Consider the following 19501-nt stretch of genomic DNA (forward strand, 5'->3'; position numbering starts at 1 on the left):
ACTGTAAGATACAATTTTAATACAATGATATTGTAACTTCAATATTAGGAAAGTTACAGTAGTTGTGTGTTGATATTAAAAGCAGAGGTAAGACCAGAAAAGGTGGGAATTAAACTGCTGCTGTCACCTCACGTTTCTTGTGCTTCAGGAACAGAAGAACATGCACAATTTGTTAAGTGTTTGATGTTGTCAGGGTAATAAAACACAGCACCAACACTCCTAGGTTCCTAAGGACTCTACAAGGAGCTGTGTGGTGATTGTGAAGTGGACTTTTGTAAGGTTGGGAACTGTTTCTTATCTTGGCAAAGGGGTTTGTGCAATCCAGGGCATTACCAGCAGGGAGGTATGTAGGGGGAAGAAGGGAGGGAAGGATTATTTTAAGTGGTTCAAAAGTTAGGAACCTCCCTCTTGATCTGTTCTGGGTATTCTCACCTGATTCTTTGTAACCTTAGTTTTCATAAATTGCTATTTAGGGCTGCCATCTAGACTTAAAAGGATGATGCTGTTCCATAACCTTAGAATGGCAATAATTACAGTGCTCTTGTGCAAACCATGTAGATTATGCAATGTTGAAGGCCAGGAGCAAACTGCAGAAGGTTGCTCCCCCATGGCAGGGGTTGGAACAAAACAAGCTTTAAAGTCCTTTCCTACCAAACCATTCTGTGATTCTATTCTATAGGAGACAGCAAGATCCACTGACATTCAACCAGATTTCTCCAGCTCACGTTTTTATGCTCTTCTTTATTGCTTAAGCTTCAATCAGAAATGGCATAAATTCCATTTTGCAGTCTTGAAAGGGTTCAGCCAGTTTGTCCCTTGGGGTTTGATGTGCAGTGTGGGTACTCTGGGCTATGCAATGTTTGCTCTTCATTTTGCCCAGGAGTTTCACTGGTGTTGTCAGAAGGGAATCTGGAATGAGCGCTGTGGTTTTTTTTATCATCCCTCATGCACCTCATACAGCCACAGGAGCCCTCGTCCCCTCCACCGTGACTCCAAACCACCCGCTGCCAGAGCATTCTCTCAGCGTGGAATGCAGAGCCTCTATTTCTACTACGAGCTCTCCCTAAACCCTTGACGAAGTAACTATTTCTCTGCTTTGGTTTTTATGGCGCTGTTAAGGGTGGAGGCGGAAGGATTTGAGTGCCCCGCTGGCAGCTGGAAATACTAAAAGAGTAATTTCTGCGTCGGTGCCGTTGTGGTATTTTGGTTCCTGCCGTAAATCCCTTACACGCGGCTATAACTAAAGCTGTCCCAGCGGCCGGATCTCCCTCAGCGCCCAGGCCTGGCCGGAGCCGCGCTCTGCCCTCACACCGCCCGCTCTGCCCTCACACGGACCGCTGTCCCCTCACACCGCCCGCTCTGCCCTCACACCGCCCGCTCTGCCCTCACACCGCCCGCTGTCCCCTCACACCGCCCGCTCTGCCCTCACACCGCCCGCTGTCCCCTCACACCGCCCGCTCTGCCCTCACACCGCCCGCTCTGCCCTCACACCGCCCGCTCTGCCCTCACACGGACCGCTCTGCCCTCACACCGCCCGCTCTGCCCTCACACCGCCCGCTGTCCCCTCACACCGCCCGCTCTGCCCTCACACCGCCCGCTGTCCCCTCACACCGCCCGCTGTCCCCTCACACGGACCGCTCTGCCCTCGCACCGCCCGCTCTCCCCTCACACGGACCGCTCTCCGCTCACACCGCCCGCTGTCCCCTCACACGGACCGCTGTCCCCTCACACGGACCGCTCTGCCCTCACACCGCCCGCTCTGCCCTCACACCGCCCGCTGTCCCCTCACACCGCCCGCTCTGCCCTCACACCGCCCGCTGTCCCCTCACACCGCCCGCTGTCCCCTCACACGGACCGCTCTGCCCTCGCACCGCCCGCTCTCCCCTCACACGGACCGCTCTCCGCTCACACCGCCCGCTGTCCCCTCACACGGACCGCTGTCCCCTCGCACCGCCCGCTCTGCCCTCACACCGCCCGCTATGCCCTCACACCGCCCGCTGTCCCCTCACACGGACCGCTGTCCCTTCACACCGCCCGCTCTGCCCTCACACGGACCGCTCTGCCCTCACACGGACCGCTGTCCCCTCACACCGCCCGCTCTGCCCTCACACCGCCCGCTGTCCCCTCACACCGCCCGCTCTGCCCTCACACGGACCGCTGTCCCCTCACACCGCCCGCTCTCCCCTCACACCGCCCGCTCTGCCCTCACACCGCCCGCTCTCCCCTCACACGGACCGCCCTCAGCGCACCGGGCCGCACCGAGGGGGGAGCAAAGGAAGGAAAGCCTCCCCCCCGCTTGGAGCCGCGCAATGGACGCTCCCCGCCTCGCGCCCCGCCCCCTCATGCCGTCATCGCCCCGCTGGCCAATGGCAGCGCGGCGCTGCCGCCGGGTGACGTCCCGGTCCCCGGAACTGTTTGTTCCCGCACGTGCGGTGCTCACGTGACGGGGCGGGCGCGGAAGCGCGCGTCTCTATGGTTTCTGCGTGGGGCAGAGCGGCCGCCCCGGGCCCTTGGCTGTGTTGGCGCCGCCGGGAGGCTGGCGGACTATGAGTGTCCGTCCCTCATTACCTCACGGCCGGGAGGAGGAGGAGGAGGAGGAGGCTGCCGGGATAGCGGCGGACCTGCCCGCGGCCTCGCTCCGGTCCTCCGGCCGCCCCGGGAAGCCCCGGCCGCGGCGGGCCCTGCCCGCTCCCCCGCCCGCCGGGCCCGCTTCTCCGGGGAGCCTCGCCCAGGCCCATGGCCCCATGAGGCGGCAGAAGGCTGCGGGGCAGCAGCGGCGGCGGCGGGGCTGAGGCGGAGGAGAAGCCGGGACGGGTGCAGGAGGTGGGTGACCGCCGGGGGTGTGAGGGGGGCGCGGGTGGAGGGGCCCCGCCGCCCGCCCGGCCCGGGCTGGGGGAGGCCGCAGGGGGGTCCCGCTCCGCGGCGCCCCCTGGCGGCCCCGGCGCTGCTCGGGGGGTCGGGCCGGGGCACGGCGCGGCCCCGGGGTGTTCCCGGGCCGGAGCCGGCGGGCTGCGGCACCCCGGGCGCCCCGCAAAGTTTGTGTGCCGGAGCCCGGCGGTGCCCCGGGGCGCCCCCCGCCCGCCCGCCCGCGGGGCGCTCCCGGGAAGCTCCCGGGAAGCGGGGCTGGAGCCGAGCGGCCGCCTTTGTTAGGCCCCTGCTGCAGAGGAGGGGAGAAGGGAGGGGAGCTCTCCCCCTGTCCCTGCCACGTCTCCGATCTTGAATCAAGTGTTGTGCTTCCAGATAAGTAAATAATGATTTATCTTCCCCAATGCGGCTGAGCCGGCAGTGGTAACTGAGGAAGGCTCATAAGGCTCAGCACCCTCAAAGAGGCAGAGCAGGTTACTTTAAATAGGCAGTGAAGAATTTACATGGTTGCTTTGTCAAAGTTTTACTTTTCTTTTACCTGGTTTGATTTCTTTTTGTTTTTAAAAAATTTTATTATTATTGCAAAAGTAGAGATCAAAGAAAAAAAATTATCCTTTTCCTTAGGTCTGGTAAACTCTTCCTTATGATCTTTCTAAAACCTTGAGGTGAGGATTCCTAAGCAGAGCAAGCACTGCGGGCATGCGAGGTGCACCTCTCAACACCCTTTACAGCAGTTCTGGTTCAGTTCAGAGTCCTGTGACTCCTGCTGTGACCGGTGAAACTTCACGAACAAAGTTTGCTGTCTTTGCACGTGCAGAGGAAGGAGGGAGTTGTCACAACCCGAATTTCAGTGCGTGTCATCCCTCACCCCCCAGCCCCGCGTTTGTGCTCCCGGCTTGGGAGGGTTGGAGGGCTGCTCTGGTGGTCACAGTAGTTCCCTGGTGCTCCTGAGAGCTGAGTGTGACTTCAGTCCCCCGTGGTGTTCGCTGTGACTCACGTGCCCGTGCTTTGAGCCCCATTTGACAGACTGTTTTCTCTCCCCCGGTGTATTCCGATCTCGCGGTGATGTTGGCGTTTAAGCTCCTGCCGCTGACCTGTAACCCTTGCCTATCATGTTTGTTCATCTCTGTCTGCACAGCCTTTCCTCCCTGTGTTTGTTCCGCCCCTTCTTGTGCTGCATGAGCTAATATTCTTGTCTTTGCAGACAAAACACTCTTCTGGGTTGTTGGGTTTTTTTATACCATGCCTGTTTCCTGCTATTATCACTTTTCTCTGTTCAGACTGTGCTGGCTTCAGCTCTTCCTGTCATGCACATCTTGCCTGTACCCCCGGCATGTTTATTTGGGAGCTGTATTCATTCACCCAGACCAGAAAGTAAATGCAGATTCCAGTCTGTGGTCTGGAAAATAGTCTGTAGTTTAGAAAATGGTGGTTTCAGTGCTTTTAGCTCCTCTTTGATGTTGCCAGTGCTAAATCAAGGGCAACCTGGAGCCCTGGGAGTCCAGCCCCAAAGGTGTCATTTTGGGCTGCTGTCACTCTTTTCTCAGGAACAGGGAAGGGAAATGCACTTTTTTTTTCCACTGGTGCAGGTATTGACTGAGGAGGATTGGGTGAGCAGGAAAAGTGGTGGCTAGGGTATATCTGTAGTCCCAAGTCTTTTTTCCTTATGTTTTCCCACAGTTTTGTTCTTTTTATGGGAACTCTGGTGACTGTTTTTTGTGATGAGCCACCTATTAAAGTGTTCAGTACCTTGGAAAGTGTGACTGCATGCATGTTGTGTCCATACTCTTCCAATCTATGTGTGAAAACACCCATTCTGCTGAGCTGCCTTTAGTGCTGTATTTGGTCACGTGCCTTGAAGGGTTTTCTTCCGCTGTTTGTGGCAGAAGCAAGGAAGCAGCTGTTGGTTTTTCACCTGTAACTCTCTGTGTAATGCTTTTCCCCCCTCCCCACCCCTCCGTGCCAGGGTTCTGCAGTGCTCCAGGCAGCGAGTTTTGAAGCAGGATGGGAAAAAGACGCTGTGTTCCTCCACTTGAGCCCAAGCTGGCAGCTGGCTGTTGTGGGGTGAAGAAGCCCAAATTGTCTGGGAGTGGAACGCACAGTCATGGGAATCAGACCACAACTGTACCAAGCTCCAGTTCAGGTCCTCTTCAGAACCACCAGCATACAGATGGGAATAATGGAAGGGAGAACGTATCTGACTTGACTTTGGGCCCAGGAAATTCCCCAATTACTCGAATGAATCCCACTTCAGGAGCTCTGAGCCCACTTACTCGGCCCAATGGAACTGCCAACAGCACCAAGAATCTGGTGGTGACAGCAGAGATGTGCTGCTACTGCTTTGATGTACTCTACTGTCATCTCTACGGGTTCCCTCAGCCACGGCTTCCTCGATTTACCAACGACCCCTAGTGAGTACATCCTTATGTGGGAGCAAAGCTGGGAAACACCTTCCAGAGCTGTGCTGTGGTTGGGGAAGGGTGAAGGGTTTCCTCTGGGGGGTGGGAAGGGTGGTGTGCAGGGAGAAAGGTGGGCACTCTGCTCCTTACTTTGTCTGCTGGGAACAAAAGGGTGCACTGTAAGTGCACAAAAGATTGAAGTGCTGTTTGTTGGTGGAGGTGAGTGAGCTTTAAAGAGTGTCCTTCGAGAGAGAAAATGCTCAGCTTTACAGAAAGAGCTAGGCCAAGTGTGAAAAGGTGTGGTGCTTCTTCAGCTCACAGTCTGGTGTGTTCCATGAGGCACTGTGTTCTTTGTGGAGGAGTGCAAGCCCACTTCATGGTAATGTTCTGGTAAAGTTTGTCCCCTGCTTTGTAAGAAGATTCCTCTGCAAAAAATTAACTAAGTAGTACCACCTACAAAATTGTACTAAAAAAACAGTTAAATAATGTCATTAATTTGAAAAAGCTCCAGTTTCTGATGTGGAACACTGACTTGGAGAAGGGAGGAAACTTCCTTCTGCAAAGCAAATGGAAAGGGAATAAAGTAGGAAGTTGAAGTTCGAACAAGTTTCCAGTTCATCCTGAAACAAATGCTGGGCTGGTGAGGGTTGGACAAGGACACTCAAAGAAGTTTTCAGCTCTCCAAGTGAATGGGTTTAGCAGGGAGGGGAATCTAAAAATTACCAGTTATAGAAGATGTGTCAGGGAGATCACGCTAGCTGGGCAATGTGAGGAGAAATCCTAGGATCATTTAAGTTGGAAAAACCTTCGAGTCCAACCATGAAGCCAGCACTGAAAAGAGAGTTAACTTTCAAGGACGATACCAAGGTTAGGAGGAAAGGAGATGTGTATGAACAGAAGTGAGGAGAAAGATTTATGAAGCTGTTTCACTTTGGTGAGATTTAGCTAATGTTTATCTGAAGGTTGACTGCGTAGGTGTGGAAATGTTAATGTTGTTAAAATGTTTGTTAGAAGAATTTTATGGGAAAGATCAGTGACAGATGGACCTTCTGACACTCCTCCGGGGCCTCCTCCAGAACAATAGATAAAATAAAAAGTTGCTGACATCCTTAATTTAAGCTAATGAATTTTAAATTGATGTAAGGAACAAAGGCTTAAACAGGTCAAGGACTTTCTTTCTGTGTATTCAATGTCTGCCCACCTTTCTGCTGTCAGGGTGGATGTAGGTTGTGCTTCCATGCAGTTATTATTCCTGCTGGATTATGGATACATGCTCTGAATGCTGCCGCAGAGTAAGCTGTTTAATACTGTAAATACAAATTAACAGAGAAATGCTCTGGACTAGGATATCAAAGAATTCCAGGGACTCCGCAGGCTGAAATATTTCTGGTATTCATACCTACACTGAGTGGGCTCCCTTTGGAGCATTTGGTGTCAGTCTGCTGTTTGTTTTGTCACTTGGAGTGCAAAGAGTTACTTGCTGTGGTTCTGTTAAGCCGGTAAGAGGGATGGTTTTATAGAGCTGCATTCTTTTGGTGTCAGAGGAGATTTCTGGCTGGATTTTGTTGCTTTTTCTGTTGACTAGTATCAAAAAGGATGTCCTTTGGGGAATAGCAGCTGGTTGAATTTCATGCCCAGATTTGAAAAGTTAAAAATTGTTCACTGGTTATTTCAGTGCTCATGATTACAAGTCTATTAGATCAGCACACCAACAAACCACATCAACCACACCACAGCCCTTCCTTTCTCTTCCCCTGTCAGCAAATGCTTACCTGGATTTTCTTGTGTTTCAGCATTTATTCTGTTGCTCCTAGGAAATGGGCATACCCCAGGGAAGAGCATGGGGTTTGCTCTCTTGGAGGGCAGCACACAAGGCAGAACTGCCCCACTTGAGACAATCTTGTAATTAATTTCAAGCCAAATGTCATCAAACACAGGAGTAAGCAAAGTGAACATACAGAAATAATTTTAATTGTGGCCTTTTCTGACATAATTAATGTCAATATAAGAGATCTTAGGACAAAACAAAGGTTTATACCAGGAGTCTCTCAGGACAGACAGAGAAGAGCCTGTTGATTGAATAGAAAGAGGCATGGCCTGTTTTTAGACTGGGTTTTAAACTGGTGCTGAACTTTAAAGTAAAGCTAAAAGCAGGTGTGAAGCTCAGGATTTGGCATAAACAGTGTAATAACATGCAAGTTACAGAGTTATGGATTGAAAACCCCGTGAATTTCAGTCACCAGCCCGAGGGGATGTGCACATGGACAACACTCTTGATGGGAATTATGGAGCTAGTAGACAGCTGTGAAGTACAATTCCCTTAATCCAGTGTTAGCAGTGATGGTCACAGATCAATGGAGAGATAGTGGCATTGCAAGCCTAGTTATGTCTGAATTAACTTGGCAAAGGAAGGAAATATCCCCTTTACTAATCAGGTTAGTGCAAGTAATTACAAATTGGAGCCTATGCAAGTAGTTGGTTACTTTTTCCACTTTTGTACTTTAGGTTGATTTTTTTAATAGTAGGTATTAGAAGCTGGTGCTAAAACTATACCATGGAAGTTTCTAGTTGCCATACAAGACAAATAATAAGATACTTGCATCATAAGATCTGTTCTGTAACAGGTTTTTCCCAAGTACAAGCTAAGCCCTGACTCAAACAAACTGTATTTTTCTACTTTAAAATTCCCTTTGTAGTTGCAATTGATGAAGCTAATTTTTAGTTGCTGTTAGTTTTAGTTCCTCTCAGCCTAAAAATCCTCATCAAACATATATAAAGTGGAATGTTGTGGCTGGGGAAGAAACAGTTGACATAATCTGCTGAGGATATGGCTGCAAACTACCAGTAAATGCTCTTGGGTGAACATGGACAAAAGATTGTTGTGACTTTTCTCAGTACATCTGGGAAATAACACTTTTCAAGGAGGGGCTCTGGAACAATGGCCTTATTGTCAGCTGCACCTGCAATTTGCTGAGTGCATTTATTCTTCAGAGACAGAAACATCATCTTCTTTGCAGTGAAAATAGTGAAATTTTATCTATGTGTACAGAATCATATGGGGTTTTTTTATGCCTCAGTTCTTCTGACCACAATGAAAAATGGTTTTAAATGTTCTTTAAGGTATTTTAAAATATACAGCCTTCTGAAAGCAATTATCCTCTCCCCTCTGATAATACCTCTTCTATTATAGATGCATAAAGCTGTGCTGCAGCCCAGTGGAAAGATGGGTTGTGGGATTTTTTTTCCCTTTGGAAGGGGAAAGAGGTAAATTGAAACTGTGAACCTACAATTTGAATTTAAGGGGAATTTGCTTAGGTTTGTATTCTGTGAGTGATGGTTTTTATGTTCTCCCTTGCTTTTTCTCTTTGGGTTGAGTGTCACATGGCCTGAGCAAGTACTTTCAAAATTTTTATTAGATTAAGGTAAATTTCCACTGAACTTGTGTCAGTAGTGCTTTTCAGAGATTTCCTGCGTAAGTTTAGTATATTTTTTTTAAGTTTTCTAATGTATTTTCTTATATTCTTTTTCTGTTTGCTCTTTCAACACATGATAGATTAAAATGTAGAAAAATTATATCCTTTAGTTGCCTCGAAGTGTTACTGGAAAACTAGAACAGTAAATCCCCTTGAGGTTGTTGTTGGTTGTGGAAGGGTGTTTCCACTTCCTCTGTGGGCAAAGTCCTTCACAATTATCACTCAAGGGCTAATTGCTCTTTTGGGCAGTACTTTTGCCATTGGTCACAGTTGGTGACTAGATCCTGAATGATGATTTTATGCTGTGATGGATTTAGTTCCATTGTTGCTCTGAGGAACGTCACTGGGCATTCATTGATTTATTCCTACAGTTTAAATGGTGTTCTCACTACTCGGGCATAAGAAGTTCTGTTGCTATGTTTGAGCAATCATCCATGCTGGTTTTGTTGTCTGAACAGAACCTCTTGGTATTTTTGTAAGGGTTTGTTGCAGAGGTACATTGCTCACAAAAGCTTCAAGAGTTTGAAGAAAGTAAGTGTCTGAGCTATGCTGTCAAATCAGTCTTGATGGTTCAAAACTCCTGTCAATGTTGTTTTAATCTCAGAAAATCATATGTTATCATATTGCTTAAAGTTCAGTAGAAATCCACAGACTGATGTCTTGCATTCAGTGCTCTGAACAAGTCACAGAATCACTCATCCTGTTTTTATAATTAGGTCACCATTATCAGTTGCCTTACAGAATTTTGCAGATGTTTGGACATTCATGTAGAGCTGCAACCACCACTGTCCTTTTAGTGCTTCTCTGTACAGCTCTTTGCAATTCCACTCACTTCTGTAGAAGTTAATTTTTTTGTATTTAATGTTCACAGTCATCTTTACCTGTTTATCTCTTCATAGAGCTCTATTATTTTGAACTTGCTATTCTTTAAGGCCTAATCAGGAGTTGGAGTTGAACAGCTTGAAATGAGCCTGCTGAGTTTGAGAATCTACTGTTGTGCCTATAAATTTGTGATGGTAGACAGGAAAGTGGAAATCCAGGTGATGTATGAGTAGGAACAATAGTGTTTTAGATATGTTTTCAAGAGGATAAAATATGTGTAAATACAATTCAAATGTAAGGTAAGCAAAAGAGGTGGACATAAACTGCTTGAGCCTTAGGGATGGACCCAGAAGTCAGATCCTCATGGAAATAACAGGGAGAAAAAAAATCTGGTTTTCTTTTCATTCCTTAAAAAGCAAAAACAAAAGCTTTTACTCCAAATCGGATTTATAGAAGTGGTAGTATAAAAAGCTAACTTGTCTCATCTATATTAATTTCTGTATGATCTATGCTGGAAACTAGTGGATGCTGCAAAGTGAGGCCAATACTGACAGGTAATCAGTGGGATCAAATAACCACTTCAGTCATTAGAAGACAGCACAGTCTGGCCAGGAAGGTGTCCGTGGAGGACTTCCAGAGTAGTGCTGGAGAAGGGCGTGTGCTGAAAAAGTGGAGGGAAATGTTGGGGCCTGCATGTGGGGGGTGTGGGCATGAAGTTTTGTTCTTGCTAGACAGCAGGTGAGCAAACCTGCCTGCTGGGGTTTACTGGAGGGAGAGAAAGCAAAGGCATGGGGCTCTTTCATACCTTGGTTGTTTCCCCTTAGCAGCCAAATATCTGTAGAGGCTGGAGGGTTTCTTTCCTTTTCTGCCTTTTCAGTCCACTCTTTGTGACGTGGAAGACGGGGCGAGACAAGCGGCTTCGTGGCTGCATCGGGACCTTTTCAGCCATGAATCTTCACTCAGGACTCAGGGAATATACATTAACCAGGTAACTGCCAAAAATGAAATAAATATGAAATTAGTTTGTTCACTGAAGATCTGTAAGGATTCAAGGTTAGGATGTTGGATCAACATAGTTCAATGTAATATGCTTCATGATGAAATAAACCTGAGTGTATGAGAGTTACAGCGAGGTGATGTATCAAGATGTAGTGGAACATCTTTGCAAACGGTGAGTTGCAGTTGACATTTTAAGGCTACTGTCAAATCTGTCTTGCATAGTAACAGTTTTGACATCTGTAGCACGGAATTTCTCTCTGCCTGCAGTAGGCATTGGACAGCATCAGGAAGCTTGCCACTGGTATTACAGTTCATTAGATTAGGGAGAGATGCAAATCATTTTCTCTGCAGTAGCAGACAGCATGTTCCATGCAGGCATAATCAAAAGGGGAAATAATTGAGCATCTGACAGTTTATTTTGGTGCTTGTATTGGGTGATGTATTTTCTCTTCCCTTTAGTGCACTTAAGGACAGCCGATTTCCCCCCCTGACCCGCGAGGAGCTGCCCAAACTCTTCTGCTCTGTCTCCCTCCTCACTAACTTTGAGGATGCCAGTGACTACCTGGACTGGGAGGTGAGAACAGGTGCATTTGGAACTCTGCATCACTCTCTCGTTCCATTCGGGTTCGGGTTAGTACATGGTGATGTATCTCCTTCATTACAGGGATGTATGGGGATAGAAGACTGGGAATAGAAGAAATAGGGCTGGAGAACTAGAAGGAAGGAACAGGATGGCCTAGCAATATGCTTTTGGTTGGGGGAGATCTGAATGGGAATAAAAGAAACATGAAAGTGGTTCATGGACTTGGGCCAATAGGAAATGGGTGTAAATACTTGTATAAAAACTTGGGAAGTATTTTGATGGTGTAGATAGGAACTGGAAATAAAAAGTAGTTGAGACCAAAGGTATGAATGGTTTTTAGGACCTTGTACAATGAAGTGTATTTCATTTAAGAAGAATATATATATGGACTTTTTAGTTGGGTAATTTTAGGCATCATTCCTGCATGCAGAGATTTTATCTCTGTTGAGTGACACAAGAGATGGAAAACTGTCAGGACTTAGCTCAGGAGAAGTGGCAGGGCCACTGGTGAGGCTTGTCTGAGAAGGGTGGCTGTGAGCTCCTTGTGAGACCTGCCAGGCAAGAGCAGAGAGTGGGGAAGAGAATGACCTTACCCAGGCAAAAGCCAAACTGTCCAGAGGGAGAGAGAGATGCACAGTGTTGTGGGAATGACAACTCAGTCATGGGCTCAGTGCTAGCAAACACCTCTTATCTGGCTGTTCATTTCCATCTATAGGTTGGAATCCATGGGATCAGAATAGAGTTCATCAATGAGAAAGGTGTCAAACGCACAGCCACGTATTTACCTGAGGTTGCTAAGGAACAAGGTGGGTTTGAGATGGCAGCCAAACATGTCAACACACTGTGTGACAGAATTGGGTAAAAATCTATCGATGTGGGGCATGGAATACAATGCTGTCCTCATAGTGGTGCCATGGAACCACCAGGCTTAATCTTGACAATTGACATGTGATACAGTTGCTGCTGGGTTTTCATCTGGCCTGTCTCTCATCCCATATCTTTGCACAGCTGTATTTTAGTGCCAGAATATTTTAGGGCTGAAGAACTAGAGGATCTCAAAGTATGGATCTTCCAGCCTCATTCAGCATTGCATCTTTCCTCTTCTATGTTTCTCCCACCAACTAGGATAACTGCACGCTGCACAGTACCAACAGGAGAGTCACTTTCCTCCTCATTCTTGCTAAAGTAGCATCCTCCAGAGGAGGGCTAGAAACACAGCCCCTCTGGAACACACTTCCCACTCAAATAGAGTAGTGGTCACCATGGTAACTGCTCAAAATATTGCCTCCTCCTTTCCTCCACCTAGCAGAGTGGAGTGGTCGCATCCTCCTGGCTCTGGGGCAAAAGACTAAGGTAGGAATTTTAACTCTGATCTCTCACATAGCAGTGCACTGTGCTATCACTAGAGCATCAATCCCAATTTGTCTATGTAAAGAGATTAGTATTATCTTATTTTCAAGGGAGCTAAGTGGCACATGATGAAAAACTTCAGGGTCTCTGCAACAGTCACAAGGCACAGACCTTTATAAGAAGACATGGAATGGAAAATGGAATTGCTCTTTCATAGACCAGCTCCAGTATGAGTTTAAAGGGGTAGGCATGCGCAGATAGTGTGCATGCATCAGGCCATATATGTCCAGTTCAACACCAGGATTTCTAAAGCTCAGAGTTTCCTGTTTAGTTGCTTGTTTTTCTGGAGTCCTTTTAATGCATCTCTTGTGGTTTTGAAATATTTTTTTATATTGAAAAATTTGCCTTGCTTCTATTTTTCAATAGACTGGGATCAGATCCAGACCATAGACTCCTTACTCAGGAAAGGTGGCTTTAAGGCTCCCATTACCAATGATTTTAGGAAAACAATTAAACTTACCAGGTAAGCAAATGTATTTGTTGTCTTTTCATTTTACTTTATAGTGTTTTAGGGGTGATTTAAAATATTTGTGCTTGATGTAAGTCTTTATGCCTCTTCCAGAGGATATGTAGTGTGAAAGACCAAATCACAAATGCCATGTGTTAGGCATGTAATGCACATGGAATTAAGCACAATATGTTTGGTCCATGCAGGATCAAAGTTGGCATTTTTCTAAGTGTCACTGGTTTTAATATTACTATATATTTGAAAGATCAGAAGCAGAACCTTTGACAGTTGAAAAGGTTGATTTTTTTTTTTATATAGTTTCAATGAACTTCCTTTTCTCAGTGTGCTAATCTGTGAATACTGTGGCTATTCATAGGTAGCAACTGTTTTAAAACCAAACCACACTCAAATTTGGCCAGTTTTCTATACCCCCAGCTGTCCTATTGGTTTCTGCCCCCTTTATGTTAGTAAAAATTGGGACTGTCTGGTTTTATATAGAAACACTAATTTATCAAGTCATTCTTTACCTCTAGAGAAATGAGGTGAGTGTGCAGGGTTTTCTTTAACAGGAGGTGACAGGATGAAGGTTTTCATTAAAATCTCACGTAATGTGATCTTAGTGCAACTCACAACCACTTTGGAGCTGGCTGTTATTTAATATGCTTTAGAAGAACTTCAAAAACTCCAGCCTCTGCAAAGGAACTTCACATTTTGTGAGTTCTGGTTGTACAACATGGACTAAGTAATTTATGTGCTATAATAAACCTCTCTTTACCCACCTCTCCATTTCTTTCACCACCTTTTCAAATGTGAAAATAACCACAAAAGTAAACAATAGTGAAATGCTGATTATTTAATCACTGTAGTTGAATCTTCTTCCAGCAAGCTTTTCATGCAATTTGTGGATAAAAAAGAATACAAACTGATCATTTATTTCTTGTGTGCCACTTCAGGCATCCCTTTAATTATCATTAACTTGATTAGGACTTATCTTTCGGGGCACTGGAGCTAATTCAAGCTCACATAGGTTATTCATGTCAGTGGGTTCCTCTTGGTCACCACTGGCTGTGAGCTGAAGGGGAGTCTGGGGTGAATGTTCTTCGTCGAGTCCCTCCACGTTGCGCAGTCTGACGTTGTTTTTCCGCCTGTTCCCGCAGGTACCGCAGTGAGAAGGTGACAATCAGTTATGCAGAGTACATGGCCTCCCGCCAGCATTGTTTCCAGAATGGCACCCTTCATGCCCCTCCCCTCTACAATCATTACTCCTGACACACGGCTGCATGACCAGTCCCACTCCCCAGTCGCTGCCAACGGCTATGACATCATCGGGGCAGACGCCTCCTCTTCCTGGTCCAGTTACTTCTATTACTGCACCATTTTATGATGCTAGCTTCCGTTGCCAAGTCTGCCTTCCCACTGACCTGGGGGGAGGGTGAGAGCGTGACAGGACTTCAGGGGCCCAAGCCTTATCTCAGCCTTCCCTCCGAGCGGGGGTTCAGTTGGATTGGGGCTCCATGCCTACGAACTGTCGTGAGGTGCAGAAGACCTTTAGGAGTGAAAGTGCTTCTTCGGACTGATCTGTTCCTGGGTGTTACTGACACTCTGGAAACTTGAGTTGTTTGTTATGGAAGCCCCCCAGATCAAGTAGGAGCATTCCCCTGGCAGCCTGGGCAACGGAGTCCAACAAAACTTTTTTTAGGTTATTTTTATTTTTTTTTTTAACTTCTGGTATCTGTTGTGTACTGAGAGCTGATTGCAGTCCCCACGCATCACAGGCGGACATCATGATATTGGGGAGGGTTGGACACCTGGATAGCACCCCATCCTCATGGACAGAAAACATGTGAAAAATTAATCCTTTGTTTAAGTAAACCCTTGAAGGCTTTAAGGCTCAGATCCTTGGCAGGTTGGGTTCTTGGTGATGAAGCCTGCTATGAAATACAATGCTGTTTTGCCTGTAAGAGAGCGACATGGCACATGCTGTGTATGCAGAGGAGAGGATCCTCGAGTGTCCCTGGACAGTCTTTGTTTCGACCAAATTTTGTTTCCAAATATTTGTAAGAGATAAGATTAGGGCTGGGGAGGGGTTTGCAGAGATTGACTGTAGTCGTCCAAGTGAGACCAGTGACTGAAATTTGTTTTAATTTAAGCTAACAATCTTGGGGACCTTCCTTTTGATAGAACAGCCGCTCTGGCCAGTATGACTACTGATCTTAGGGGCTGTGAGTGTTCCAGTTTATTCCTGGCCCATGGAATGGTGCTGTTCAGCTTTGCTGGTAAGATTTATCTTACTCAGCTTAGTCATTGCCACATCCAGGCGCTGAGTGGGGAAATCTGTATTACCCAAATGGCATGGAACTTGTGTGCATTCTGTATTTCTTCTCCCGTGGTTGATGATCACAAGGAATACTCTTTTCTGAAGGGAAGTTATCAGTTGTATTCTGCAGCATCATTGACAGATGTCATAAACTCTAAATTATTACACTCTTTCAATGAGATAACTGGATTTCAGAATACAGTTGGGGGTGGGGTTGGTTGGTTGGTTTTCCAAGCTTCTGGAGGGTCAGTAATGATCGGGGAAGAGAACACGAGTGCACAGCACAGTCATGGCTGTTTGGTTGCACACATCTTCTGAGCCTGCTTGTGTGTTATAATTGGCTAGTGTTTGAAGCCTGAAATTATGCCGTGGTCTGGCAGGGAATAAGGCTGGTAGGAAGCTGAGAACTGCAGGGTGCTGCTCCTGGTCCTAAGGAAGCAAGGCACAACTTGTGCCATTTTGCTTCACATTGGTGTAAATTCTGCTGGAGGAGAGAGATGTGAGGGGGATTCCTCTGGATACTGGTGCAATACTGACCCAGCTTTCTTTCCGTATTGGGTCATTCCTACAAATTGACACTTTTTCCTTGTGATGTTGAAAAGAATTTAAGATGAAAGGATTGTTTTGTGACTTCCTGCTGCTGAGAGTAAATTAGTCTCGTTACAAACCACTCCAGTTTGTAGTTACTCGCCCAGGTGCCGTGTAGTGATGGGGGAGGGTGGGGTCAGCTCCAGGCAACTCACCTTTCAGCTGTCAAACAGTATGATACATAGGGCTACACTCATTACTGTTCAAGTGTTCTATGTTAGAATTTAATTTCTAAAAAGTTTAAAAAAAGGCAAAAAATGGTGCTAAAACTTCACCCCTGAGCACGCTCGGTGAGACTGGTCATGCAGGCGTACAGTGCCAGGCTTTTCAACTATACTGTTTCTTTTTCAGGTGTTTGCCCTGTTCTGTGTCTTCAACGGTGTATAGTGTTTTCCTGATTTCAGTTTCTTTGACTAGGGGATGACTAAAGGGTGGGGTGGGGAGGGTTAGCTGTCATTTTTTTAAAGAACAGAATTTTAGGATTGAGAAACTTGGTTGGCTTAAGCCTGAAGTGGGACAGGTGATTTGGGACTGGGGAAGTCTTATCCTGTCCCACTTCTATTTCCCCACTCAGTCTGTTTAAAAAAACACAAACAAAACATAAATGCCTCTAAATATGTACTGTGTTCTTGTCTTGTTGCAGTGAGAAGAGAAGCTGGCAGATCAGAAACATTGGTCTGCTGCCTAAGGAACAGGTCCTCTCAGCATTAGTCCCATAAGGGTCCAGCTATAAAATCAGTTGAAAACTGTGTCAATAGCTAAGTCAGCTCAGAGAAATGTATGGCAAGGACAGGTGGTCTCAGGAAATAATCCCGTTTCTAGATCATTACATGGCAGCTATGCATAAGGATGAAAGAGGTGAATTGGGCACAAACTGTAGTTTGAATTGCCTCAAGATGGAGACAACCAAAATTGGCCAATTGATGTGAGATTTTCTCTGTGTTTGCTTGGCTGGGACAGCTGGTTAGAACTACTCCTCAAAGCAACTGTTACCTGGTCTGATCTGGATTAACTCATCCTTAGAAGCAAGTGCCTTTTGGTCTAGAAGGGCTTATTCTCATGACAACCACAACTGATAAATAATCTCACTGCAATGATGAAATGTCTTTGTTTTATGGTAACTACAGGAGAATGTCTTTGATCACTGGAGTATGTCAGTGTTGAAATGTTTCCACTGTGAGGTTCTTAATTTTTTTTTCCATGTTGTTCAACAGTCAATCTCAACTGAAGCCATTTCAGTTTGGGAATGTTATATGGTCAAAATATCACATATCTACAATTTATCAGAACAAAAAAAAGTCTGTAAGGAAATCTAAGAGTTCATTTTAACCTTTGCACAGGATAATTTCTTTTCATAGTACATTAACAAACCTCTGCAGTCTTCACTGACTATTAGTGCTGTTTTCTGTTTGTATTCAGAAATTACATGTTGTTTTATTGGGGTTTTTTTGGTTAATTTATTTCCTTAAAGCAGGAGACCTCTTTTGACCTACAGTGCAGAGACGTCAGACCAATTCTTTATATTACACTTGGTTGCCTCCTACCTATATAATAATTTCTGAGTGTAAATAATTGAACTCTATCCTCTAATGAAGTATTGTAGAGAATAAATCATAATGGATAAAAATTACTTGTACTGTCCTCTTTATACAATTCCTCACAGCCTTTATGGGGGATAAGATGAAATTGTTCTAATCTAGACAGACAGACAATAGCAATCCTGTATGAATAGAAAACCTGTAAATTACACCACATATTCAGGACCAGGGAGGTTGCCAGAGTGGGGTGACAGCTGTCTGGAACACACCAATAATCAAATAGGCTCATTACAAGAAAGCAAGGAAAAATAGTAGGAAAGTTAAAACCAAATATTAAATACATTTTATTAATAATGGCATAGCAGTGTCTTTGTATCCTGAAATAATGTTTGCTTGACAATAACTTTCTATCAGTTGTCATGATGGTGAAATGTATAAAGTACATACATGTAGAGTACTCTAAATCTTTCTGAAACTCAGAATTGTTCTTTTGGAGTTTTGTCTTCTAAAATGAACTGAGAACAAATTGTCTATACCTTAGGGCTATAGTCTTCAGGTGATCTAAAAACTATTTCAGAGGAATAAAACACCCATCTTTCCAGATTCTTACTATTTTAATGTTTGCTTTGAGCCAGAATTAACTGAATTGTAGAATAGTTTTGAATTGGATCTCTGGCTTATATGTTTCTTCCATACATTTTCAAATAATTGTTAACATTTTATCTATGGGAGCTGTATAGTTAGAAATGCTACATTTTCTGCCTGTGGGTCTTGGGAAGGGCAGCCCTGGATGACAATGAACAGTTGTAAAACCCTAAAAAAACACCAACCAAACCAAGGGGGAGGGTAGTTGTGACTTAAATATGCCTGAGAAGCTCATTCATCATAGTACAACTATAAAGCAAAAACCTGTTTTCAGGTGCTGGTACTAGGAAGGCTACAAAGTCAATCCCTTAGGTAATGCGAGGTGGGTGCTGTGACTAATGTGATTTCCAGGTTGATTCCAGCTGAATTTCTTTGTGAATTCTGAAGTTACTCATATCCCTTCTATCCCAGGGGAGTTACCAAGTGTGTTCTCCCAGCTTTGTTGGCAGGAATACAGTGGCTTAATTTGTGTATTTTCATGTCATATGCTTCTCCTACTTGATTTTTTTTTGTTTGTTTGTTTTCCTGTTGAATCAGACATAAAATCTTTGCCTGCTGTCTTTCATCAGAGGTTCTTATATGCACATTGCATTCCATAACCACAAGAACACTCAGCAGCTCACAGGGAGGATGAGGCCAGGTAGAAGGGTGTGCATGTGACTGCACACTGAAATAGGTCAATCCAGGCTAAATATAAACCAGGATAATTCTCCTGGAAACAGTTTCTTCTGTTGTTACTTCTCTTTGAAATAAGAAACAAAATGAATTAGTCATTTAGCACCAAACCACATTACAGAAAGATTGGCAGAAACTTCTAGAGGATACTTCCAACGAATAATACTAGCATTTTATTTAACACAAAAAAGAAATTTGTTTTATCTGTGATGGAGAAATGCCATTTTTACCTTGAAGATAAAAATGAAAATCAGAACACTTACCTATACAACACAATAAATTGAGCTGTATAGGTATATATACCTATATATATTAAATAGGTGTATATAGGTATAACTATAGGTTGTGTAGGTATAAATTAACACATACACTGATAGCACAAGGAGCAGTAGGATAGGGAAGTTCCTGAGGTGGTTTTGCCACTGTCTGGGAAAAGATGACTTGTGAATGTGTTTGATGATCCCTCTAAAAACACAGCAAGCATAGGAGAGTATTGCTACCATGTTCTTTAAACTTTATAATTCTACAAACTGAACAATATCCAGATTATTGAACCATATATTTTCTATGGTCAGCTAGAGTGCTCTTACAGTCATATTAATTCTGACATAAATTATTTATTATCCAACTAGTTGATAATGCCATATATGTATTTAAAAACTTAACAGATCATGCAGTTTTGCATTCAGTCTTACTATGACTTTATTAGTGGATATTAATATAACTTTGCTCATACATG

General features: G+C 45.1%; 1 protein-coding gene across 4 annotated transcripts; it reads left to right on the top strand.

Moving 5' to 3' along the window:
* The first annotated feature begins 2667 nt into the window (after positions 1-2667).
* AMMECR1L (AMMECR1 like) lies at positions 2668-17534 on the top strand. 4 transcript variants are annotated; one of them, XM_021538036.4, is made up of 7 exons: positions 2668-2823; positions 4832-5276; positions 10437-10547; positions 11018-11132; positions 11857-11947; positions 12918-13014; positions 14157-17534. In XM_021538036.4, exons 2-7 carry the CDS (start codon positions 4870-4872, stop codon positions 14266-14268), a joined length of 933 nt encoding a protein of 310 aa, XP_021393711.1. In that variant the 5' UTR covers positions 2668-2823; positions 4832-4869; the 3' UTR covers positions 14269-17534. The 4 variants fall into 4 exon arrangements, with proteins under 4 accessions (XP_021393711.1, XP_077641695.2, XP_085443679.1 ...); XM_085587553.1 differs by lacking the exon at positions 2668-2823 and adding an exon at positions 3226-3244 and having other exon boundaries at positions 14157-16137; XM_085587552.1 differs by lacking the exon at positions 2668-2823 and adding an exon at positions 3576-3715 and having other exon boundaries at positions 14157-16137.
* Positions 17535-19501: the final 1967 nt, after the last annotated feature.

This window comes from Lonchura striata, chromosome 9 (assembly GCF_050655825.1).
Source record: "Lonchura striata isolate lonStrDom1 chromosome 9, ASM5065582v1, whole genome shotgun sequence".
In the NCBI taxonomy this organism is placed as follows: domain Eukaryota; kingdom Metazoa; phylum Chordata; class Aves; order Passeriformes; family Estrildidae; genus Lonchura; species Lonchura striata.

Coding starts and splice junctions, on each gene's coding strand:
- AMMECR1L (XM_021538036.4), top strand. CDS start 4,870: ATGGGAAAAAGACGCTGTGTTCCTCCACTTGAGCCCAAGCTGGCAGCT. Junction 10,548..11,017: donor AGGGAATATACATTAACCAG/GTAACTGCCAAA, acceptor TCTTCCCTTTAG/TGCACTTAAGGACAGCCGAT. Junction 11,948..12,917: donor TGAGGTTGCTAAGGAACAAG/GTGGGTTTGAGA, acceptor ATTTTTCAATAG/ACTGGGATCAGATCCAGACC.